The following is a 9,769-nucleotide window of genomic DNA, read 5'->3' as shown; positions in this document are numbered from 1 at the left end:
TTTGCTTATTTACATCTTTTGATATATTCCTAATATTTTGTGTGAGATAAAGGTTAAGTGGTTAAATGAAAATCTGCAGAATGTGGCAAATTTTTGATTTGATTAATTGTCAGAATAATCGATAGAATTTTACAGAAATGATTGTTAGTAGCAGCCAAGCTAAAGTGTTTGGCTGGCGGGAAACTTGACCTCAGTTAGAGATCCTGATGCCTCCTCAGAGCTGATCTCCCTGAGAAAACGGGACGAATGAACCTTTGGCTTCGGCCAATTGCTAATAAAGTGGAAGTAATTAAAATGTTGTTTCCCTAGTGATCGATAACCAAACGTTGTTGCGAGCTGAATAATAACTTGAACCGTCCTCTGAGTCTCTTCCAGTCCGACTAATGAAACACTGCATAAACTAAGCTGAGTCCCGCAGTTCAGAAAGCTTCAGTCTAAACCAGAAACACTGACACATCCACCGTCTTGGCTCGTTTTGTTTTTTCTCTTCTTTTTTTTTCCGCCCTTCTTTGGCTGAGGGATCTCATTACGTTTCAACAACATAAGGCAGCTTTCCTTCCAGTTCCTCACCGACTCTGTTGTGTGACCTTCCAGTGAAGAACACGTGGAGCGTGGTCAGTACAGACGGAGCGCTGGTCCAAGGCGGCTACGGCCACAGCAGCGTGTTTGACCCCAGCACCAGAGCCATCTACATCCACGGAGGCTACAAGGCCTTCAGCGCCAACAAGTACGGGCTGGCGGGAGACTTGTACAAGTTTGAGGTGGACAAACGGAAATGGTAAGTCTTTTCTTTTAAACCCTTAAAAAAAATAGGAGTAAGTGTGGAAGTCGATAGAAAAGTCAGCTGTGGTCCAAACCACCATCTCCGTGTTGTTGCTCAGGACCATTCTGAGAGACAGTGGCTTCTTCCGCTACCTTCACACGGCGGTCATAGTGAGCGGCGCCATGCTGGTGTTTGGAGGAAACACGCACAACGACACGTCTATGAGCCACGGCGCCAAGTGCTTCTCCTCGGACTTCCTGGCCTACAGTTTGGGTTAGTAACACCCACACAGATGTATCGGCACCCCTATTTGTTATCTTTCCATTTATATCATGAGACTTTACTAGGAAATTGTGATGAGCTTTAAAAGCCATGCAAGAATCTCTCACGCTCTTCTGCAGATGAATCTCAACTAGGCCTTTTAGACAACCTAAACATCTGCGTACTGTAATTTCTGGACTATTGGGAGAACCTGAATAAAAGCCACACCCACAAAGAAAGAAAATAATAAAGAGAAGGACAATTGTACATGAATAGATCACACTTTTCTATAAGCTGCAGGTATCCACATTGTAACATGAGATATTTGCATAAAGATTTTTATTTTAACTATTAATGAAGTTAATTTTGTAAATGCTTTTCCCCATCTGTGCCTGCAACTCGTTTGCCTACCAGGAAAAGTCTTTCATCATTATTTTTATCTCCTTCCTGTGCACTAATTTCACTAAAGTAATAAATCAAGTATATTCAAATTGCACAAATCCCAGCTCTGAGGGACGTCCTGCCTGCAGTACTGCGTTGCGACAGCAGAGGGCAACGAGGCAGTTCAAAGTACTTTACCTGATAAAAACACAAGAATAAAAAGTCATAAACACCATAAACCACTAACACAACATTTTGTCGAATACCACCATCCGAATCATCAATACACATCAAATATGTTGGTCAATGTTCCAGTGACTCTAAATAGATGGGTTTTTAGCTTTTATTTAAAGGAACTCAGTGTTTCAGAAGTTTTGCAGTTTTCTGGAAGTTTGTTCCAGATTTGTGGCACATAGAAGCTGAAAGCTGCTTCTCCACGCCTGGTTCTGGTTCTGGTTCTGGGGATGCAGCGTAGAACCAGAAGACCTGAGAGGTCCTGAAGGTTGACACAACAGCAGCAGATCTTTAATGTATGCTGGTCTGAAGCTGTTCAGGGATTTCTAAGTCGCATTCTTTAGTTTTGGAATTGAACAGCCTCATTCACATTTCCTCAGTCCTCCTTTTGTTGTTGCTCTCACTATCACTGTTGTCTTGACACAAATTTGCCCTTGAGCTTCTGCTGTCCTCTGACCACTGCCCAGAGGTCCATCGTTTCATATCAGCCACATTTCCGTGTTCAAAGCGTGTGAAAAAGTAGCGGCGACCAGAAATTATGGTAATTAGTATTGTTTATCATTTCAAGCAGCGGTGGGTACCGCTAACTAAAAATGTAATTGTAACTATAATCATTGGTTCCACTAATGCTAAAGCGGTAGCATTAGCAGAAGCTAGAGCTAAAGTGTTTACTTCAATTCAGATTTTCACTCTGCTTGAAAACTGCAGCCTTCAAGCACTGATTTAATGTTGACATTATAATTTACATGCTCTGTAATGCCTTTAGATAATGTGTTTATTTCTTGCTCACTACCGTTTGTGTCCTATTTTATGTTCATCTGTTTCTTTTTTGAAAGAAAGTTATTTGGGGTAAAAAGAAAAGAGAATGTGACGCTAACTACTTATAACTTTCTTAACCGTCGATGACCAAAACTTCAACACAGATGTCGGATTTGATTCAACTGAAAGTTTACAAAACCGCTGAGTAAAATTAGAATTTATCCAGTAGAAATAATTTGGGGGAAGCTAAGTTTACCAAATGTTTTCAGTTAGCAAAAACGCTAAAGCGCTCAACAAAAAAAAATTAGCACATTTCCTGTTCACCCATTTGCCTGTGTTTTAATCATTTAGCTGAGTTGAGACGAGACGGGATAATTTCTAATCATTTCATACATTTCTACAAAGACCTGATCTTGACTTCTTGCCAAATAGCTCAATCATTCTAATCTGACTTTAAAACCCTTCTCCTGAAAGCAGAAATGAACTTTTTAGTTTGAGTCCTAATACCAACTATCATACCGTCTACCCACTAACCAGTTGTTTTGACCTCTATTTTGTTCGACCATCACACATATAAATGTGCTAAGGTTGCTAAACGCTATGCTGACTTGAGGATTAAATAAGTAAACTAATAGGTTGTTTATATTATTATGCTCCAAAGAAGCTTGCTCAAACGGCTAAATGTTCTTCCTATGGGTTTATTTCTAGCCTTTTCACAGACGGCTATAGCAATAGTTGGCAGTTTAGCGTGATCCAAACTTTCCACAGTAAGTGATTCTCATTATTTTATCAGCCTACAAACGTTGTTGTAGGTTGAGTTGGCCTCGTTCTGCCGCGCTGTCATAAATGGCTCGTTAATTGGAGGCCGGAGACTCCTGGGACGTCGGCCAGATTTCCCCAGAGGCTGCAGCGCGCCCTCGGGAAGTCCAGGCTTTTTCTGTGTCGTTAGAAGGTTTGACTGACAACCAGTGCAGTTTGAATCTGACCGTCCTCTCTCATCTGGGCCGCCACTCGCCACTGAAACTTCCTAGAGGAACTGTGACTTCTGCTTCTCTACGGGTGGGGGAATCATTTAATGACTCTGTAACGAGTTTAATATTTGTCATGACCCTTAACTTTTTGTTCCCACTCTCCATCTCCCACTCAACTATATATATATATATATATATATATATATAATTTATCGACTCTATAAATTGGCCCACCTCGACCAGCTACAGAGTTGTTGGCCGCAGCACCTTTGGTAATTGTTGGGTAATTACATTTGAGATGGGCCAAGTCTAGAGAGCTAATTCCCCCTCCCCTCCCCCCACTTTTAACAAGCTGAACTCAATTAAAGGCTAGAATTTACAGGCCTCTCCGTGTCCTGACATTGTCTGCTGCTGTTGTAATGGATCCCAGCTCTGAGGGACGTTGCTCTGTCCCTTCTGCAGTACCGTGTTGCGACAGCAGGTGGCACTGGCTGTTCGTGGACGTGTAGCCCTCTCTCCTCTGGGAGGCCATGATGACTTGTGCTCACAGAGTGATGGATGACATGCTGTGAGTGTGAGCCAGTGTTCTGCTGCTGTTCCCAGTTGCTACTGGGTTGTTCAGAACCTGACAACATGGAGTCTTTGAGCTTTTTCAGGGTTTTCTTTTCCCGCAAAACATGATTTGCACTCATTTTTCAAGACGTCAGCCATCACTATCTACAATAACTCTTTGAGGAATTTGAGTTCATATGAGTTACAACAATATCTAATTTCCCTTTGGATCAATAAAGTAGTTTCAAATTAGAATTTAATTTAATTTAATTTAATCTGCTCTGACCTGTTGCTATTCTGCTGGGGAAAAAAACGGCCTAAAACCTGGTGGATAAATATGGAAACTGTCCACAAAAATCTTATTGACCAAATCTCTGTTTACATTACTTTGCAAAAGTATTCACACCCCTTGAATGTATCCGTATTTTGTTGTCACAGCCGCAAATTTGATTGCATTTTTTATTTTATTTTATTTTATTTTTTTATTTTAGATGATGGAGATCAGTTTAGATCTAAACTCATTCAGAGGCAAGTAAAAAAGTACAATTTTATTTGTGTAGCACAATATCAGATAGACCACAAGGTAGATCACAAAGTGCTTCACAAAAGCAAAACAATTAAAACAAGACAAAAAAACAAAACAAAACAAAAAAAAAAACGTTAAGCAAAAACTTGTGTGAATAAAAATATCTGTAGTTTCTTAAGAGTACTTTTTCAAAAAGGATGTTTCAAAGCCTCGGCGTCACTGCCATTTAACAGACACGACGGCTCAAAGTCCAGACCTAAATTCAGGGAAGAAGTTGTGGCAAGTCTTAAACATTAGTGTTGGGATACATTTACAATCCAAAGGGCTGTTTTTGCCCTCAATTAAGGTAAATGAAACTCATTTAGCAGTGCAAATGTTTCATTAACTCTGAAAAAAACTTCAATGTTTTTTTTTTTTTTCAGCTGATATTTCTGAACGATGCATTTTCAAAGAGCCATCTTCCTCACCTCATAGACTTGTTCTCGCAGGATGTTGGCTGAAACCTCCCTCAGTGTCTTGAACACATTTATCCATCGTTGTTAGGAATAAATTCAGTCCTTTCTCCCTGCACTGTCATCTTTATTCTGTCGTTAACCTCTCGACTTCCCTTCATGGACACTTTGCTCTTTTTTTTAATTTCCATTTGACTCCAGGAGAAGACTTGCTAAAGGTCTCTCCTAACCACCCGAGGCGCATCCTCCCGCCTCAGGAAACGTGCGATTGAACATGTGAAAGTGGGCCGTCGCTCTGACCTCTGCTTCTTCCTCTTCTTGTTTCAGCCTGCGACGAGTGGACGGTGCTGCCCCAACCGGACCTCCACCATGACGTGAACCGCTTCGGACACTCCGCCGTCTTCAGCGACAGGTATGTCTTCATTATGACAAATAAGAAAAGAAAAATAATAATGTTTTTATTTAACACGATTACTTATTAAAGCTGAAACATGTAATTTTAATAAAACATGTATTTTTTACATGTTTGTTGAAACTGCCACCATGTCGTGACAGAAACAGGTAATCTGTGAAAAAATCAAGCTAATCTGCCTTCTGCTAGTGCACTTAGTCCTGATTGTCTATAAACAACCAATCAGAGGCAGAAGGAGGGACTTGGCGCTGTCGGTCTCTGCAGAGAGCCACACGGGGGCGACTGTGGCTCTGTGGGTCTTATGATTGGAAGGTTGTAGGTTCGATTCCAGCTGCCTCCTGCCACATTTAGCTAGCATAGCCTGTTGTAAATGCTAAACATAGTCACAGATAACGAGTAATATACCATTTTCTTGTAAGTGGTTTCTCTGCCAATAGCACATTTAGCAGCGAGTACATTAGGATGATTGATAGCGCCAAGACTCTCCTCTTGGCTCTGATTGGTTGATTTTGGTGCATGTCTTTAGATCAGTGGTTCTTAACCTGGGTTTGATCGAACCCCAGGGGTTTGATGAGTCGGTCTCAGGGGTTCGGCGGAGCCTCTGCCGTGGAGGTAAAGACACACTTATTTAAAGTCATGATGACGCCCCGCTTTACTGTCACTTGCTCCAGAGAATCACGTTACATTGCTTAGCCAATCAGTGCTGCGGAGGATCACTGATTGAAGGAGTTCCACTCTCAGCATGGATTTGAACTTGTGTCTTTAATAACTTCAGTAAAGCTCACCGTTTTTACCAAATTCTGTAGTCTAAATCTGCTCCTTAGTCACATCTTTTTGTGGTTGGGGGTGGTAATACAACTCATATAATTACATTACTAAACCAGAATACCGCAAATTATTTTCTGTGTAGGGGGTTAGGGGGATTGGTGAATGCGCATATGAAACTGGGGGGTTCGGTACCTCAAAAAAGGTTAAGAACCTTCTTTAGATGTCAGTAACAGCTCAGGGAGATGGAGGAGAAGATCAATCTTTTCACAGACTGTCTCATGTTATACTGTCATAATGTGGTAACAGTTTTAACAAGTGTTTTAAAAATATATTTTTTCTATAAAAGTTCCATACTGCAGCTTTAACTCATTTCAAGAAGAGCAAACCTGCTCTGATCCCTTCTTGTTGATTTTCACTCTTGTAAGTGCATCGGCACAAAGTATTTAAAGATGTATTCACTCTACATTTTGGCAAACAATATTCAATAAATTCAAGGCAGCATCTCAAACAGAAAACATGTTTGTATCCAGAAAAAAAGGCAGAAGTGCGCATGTCATTTGGAACGCATCACAAAATGAACACGACTTTGTGATCATTTGGAGCCAAAATGAAAACTCTAACTCAATTTATTAGCCATCCTGATGAGGAGTTATTTTGAAACGGTATGTGAGGAGAAGCGGTGGGAATGTGAGGGGCATGGTGCTGAGTCCTAAAACAATGACTCCAGGATTGTCTGACAGACTGCCAGCCACATTGAATTATACATCCTGTTGCAGAGAACGCATCAAATATTAACACGAATCCCCAGCTGTGTTCCAGTCACTCCTTCAAATGTGTCTGCACCTCCAGGTGGTGGTAAACTATTTTAGCTGATCACATTGTCACAGTAAGAAAGTGAAGACGGAAACAAGTTGAAAAAACCGAAGATAAAAGTAGCTGCGCAGGATATATGGATTAATAAACGTCACCTGAAAGTCATAAAGGAGAAACTTATTGTTTAAGGAGTCAATATGAATTTTTATGCAGTGTAGCAGCAGAGCAGGCAGTGTTTGGGGTTTGATTCCCAACATCAGGGCTCTGCCCGTTTCCTGTCTGAAACACTTCAAATAAACACCAATAGTGCCACAATATCATTGGAAAAAATGCATATATACAAATTTATATCAATTTATATCACTTTCAATGTCATTTCCTAGATGTATAATCACAATAATAAGAATAATCACAGTAACAGTTGACATCCTATTGGTTGGTGGTTTCATACAAGCAAATTATTAATTTTCCTTGTTTTACGATTGGCTGTGCACTGCAAAAACACTAAATCTTACCAGATATGTTTTGTCTAGTTTCTACTGCAAATTTGTCAGCATAAATAATAATAATTAACAGTGCAGGAAGGGGCAAAAGCCTGATAGACTTGTATAAAACCTTCATCCAAATTGTGTAGATTAAAAACTAATATAATCCTACAATAATCCTCCATCAGTTGATCATAAATTGAGAAATTCAATCAAATAGAATAAAATGCACATAAAAGCACAAATAAAAAGTATTAATGGAAATTTAAATAAAATGTGTAACAATGTAGAAAGCGACCATCACCATTCTTTAATTAAGTACCGTTTTAAATAACCTTTAAACTCTTTTACAGCTCCTATATCTTGTTGAAAAGTTACTTAAAAGTTATTTTTGTCTGGACCATTTTACACTAAGGCTCCCCTTATAGATGGCTAATAAGTAGTTTACATGTGTGTTATCAATTCATCTATAAACACTTTATATCATTAATAACTGTTTCTTATGCATTAGGTGTGAGAAGGAGGCTGTATGCTTAAAAAAAAGAAGTTTACAAATTGTACCTGTAAGAAAGTCTGAAATGTTTAGTACAACAACTATAGATAAAATATGTAGGTGAACAGATTTGCCTCAGTATGTGCCTTCTCCTCCTCATCCTTAATTAATGCATGCATAATACACAGTTATTATGATGTATAAAGTGTCTAGAGATGAATTAATAACATATCCATGTAGTGTACAAAGAAATTAGACAAAAACAACTTGGTCAAATTTTCCTGCTCTTCTACCGATGAGGCAGAATAAAGACCAGAAGGCCGACATGTTCACTAACAGCAGGGTCATCGTTCAGGTCACCTCCTCTAGAGGGCACTAGCTGGTTATTATCTGGGCTCATAAGGAGGAAGATGAAGGATCGCTAAATCTGGACCTTTCCTGGCTCACCTCTCCTTGTTCCCTTCTGCCCCCCCGTCCTGCAGCGTCATGTACGTGTTTGGGGGCTTCAACAGCCTGCTGCTGAGCGACATCCTGACGTACACCTCGCCCAGCTGCTCGGCCTTCTCCAGCCCATCATCCTGCAGCCAGGCCTGGCCCGGGATCCACTGTGTGTGGAACGGCAGCCTGGGGGCGTGCCTGCCTTGGGAGGGCAACAGCTCCAGCGCCGAGCTGCAACAGCAGCAGCAGCAGCAGCAGCAGCAGCAGCTCCCGGCCTACTGCAACACCAGATCATGTAGGAGCAACCAGGTTTTCTGTATTTTGTTGGACACGTCAAACAGGACAGGAGATGATCCAGAGGGACAGCTTAGCTGCGTTTTCTCTGCTTTGTTAAGCTTGCCGTTTGTCAAAAAAGATAAGTAAATTAAAAAAATCTCCATCCTCTGCCTCTACTGGAGGTTTATTTTAAATGCCAGCGGCACTGAGAAGATCTTAAAGGGGCAGGATTATGTAAAATTAACTTTTTTGAGCTTTATATCATGTTATAATGTTATTCCCTCATCAAAAACATACCTGGAGTGTTATTTTGATTCTTTCATGCATATTTGAGAAATTCTTTAATTTCCATGGCAAGCTATGTAAAATGCCTGGGTGGACCTAGCTCCGCCTTCAAGAATGAAACTCCTCCTCTGAGCTGCAGTTTCCAAGCCTCTGCCTCCCAGAGCGCCACTTCCCCACTCAGCTCCTTCAGACTAGCAACCAGCAATTAGCAAAAACCTGGTGGGACTGCACATCAGCTGTTCCATATAAGAGCTACGTTTCAGTGAAATGCTGTTAAAAAATGTTGTTGAAAGGTTAATAGAGGAGCCATGTTGTGACGACACATACACACCACACTTTTCAGATTCTTTGCAAAAGAAAAATTCAAGCCATGTACACCTCACTAAAGAACTATCTTGTGTTCTTTTATCAGTTGAAACTTAAATTATTAATCGCATTCAACTGGATTTGAGAGAAAATTTCTAAGATTCAAATTAAAAATGTTATCTCTCAACTGGAAGTGAAGTATTGCTTTAGATCTGCTTTTGGCTGCAACAAAAATAAACATAGCTGTTTTTTTAAGATATTCATTTTACTTTATCTTTATATCTCTCTTTTCTTCAATAAAGTCTTATCTCCATAGCAACAGAAGCAGTGATGTGTCTAACTGTTGCAGATGCCGATAATGAGAGGTGTGAGCAGTACACAGACTGCTACAGCTGCACGGCCAACACAAACAGCTGCCAGTGGTGTTCAGGCCAGTGTGTGTCTCTGGGAAGTAACTGTACCGCTGCTACGGTATGAAAACACACACATGCGAATGCGATTGCATACATACCCATACAGACACACACACACGCACACACACACACATGTTTGTGTTGGTATCTTTGTGGGGACTTTCCATTGACTTCCATTCAT

The 9,769-nt window shown here is 40.5% G+C and overlaps 1 protein-coding gene across 1 annotated transcript in view; it reads left to right on the top strand.

Moving 5' to 3' along the window:
* atrn (attractin) overlaps window positions 1-9,769 on the top strand; it is a 142,750-nt gene that overhangs the window by 25,465 nt on the left and 107,516 nt on the right. Inside the window, exons 3-7 of the mRNA XM_016679927.1 lie at window positions 547-778; window positions 882-1,036; window positions 5,227-5,311; window positions 8,353-8,603; window positions 9,525-9,646. Of these exons, the coding sequence (XP_016535413.1) occupies window positions 547-778; window positions 882-1,036; window positions 5,227-5,311; window positions 8,353-8,603; window positions 9,525-9,646 (845 nt within the window). The remainder of the gene's footprint in view (window positions 1-546; window positions 779-881; window positions 1,037-5,226; window positions 5,312-8,352; window positions 8,604-9,524; window positions 9,647-9,769) is intronic.

Source organism: Poecilia formosa, unplaced genomic scaffold, assembly GCF_000485575.1.
Source record: "Poecilia formosa unplaced genomic scaffold, Poecilia_formosa-5.1.2 Scaffold226, whole genome shotgun sequence".
Taxonomy (NCBI): Eukaryota; Metazoa; Chordata; class Actinopteri; order Cyprinodontiformes; family Poeciliidae; genus Poecilia; species Poecilia formosa.
This window is presented reverse-complemented; position numbering and strand designations above follow the sequence as displayed.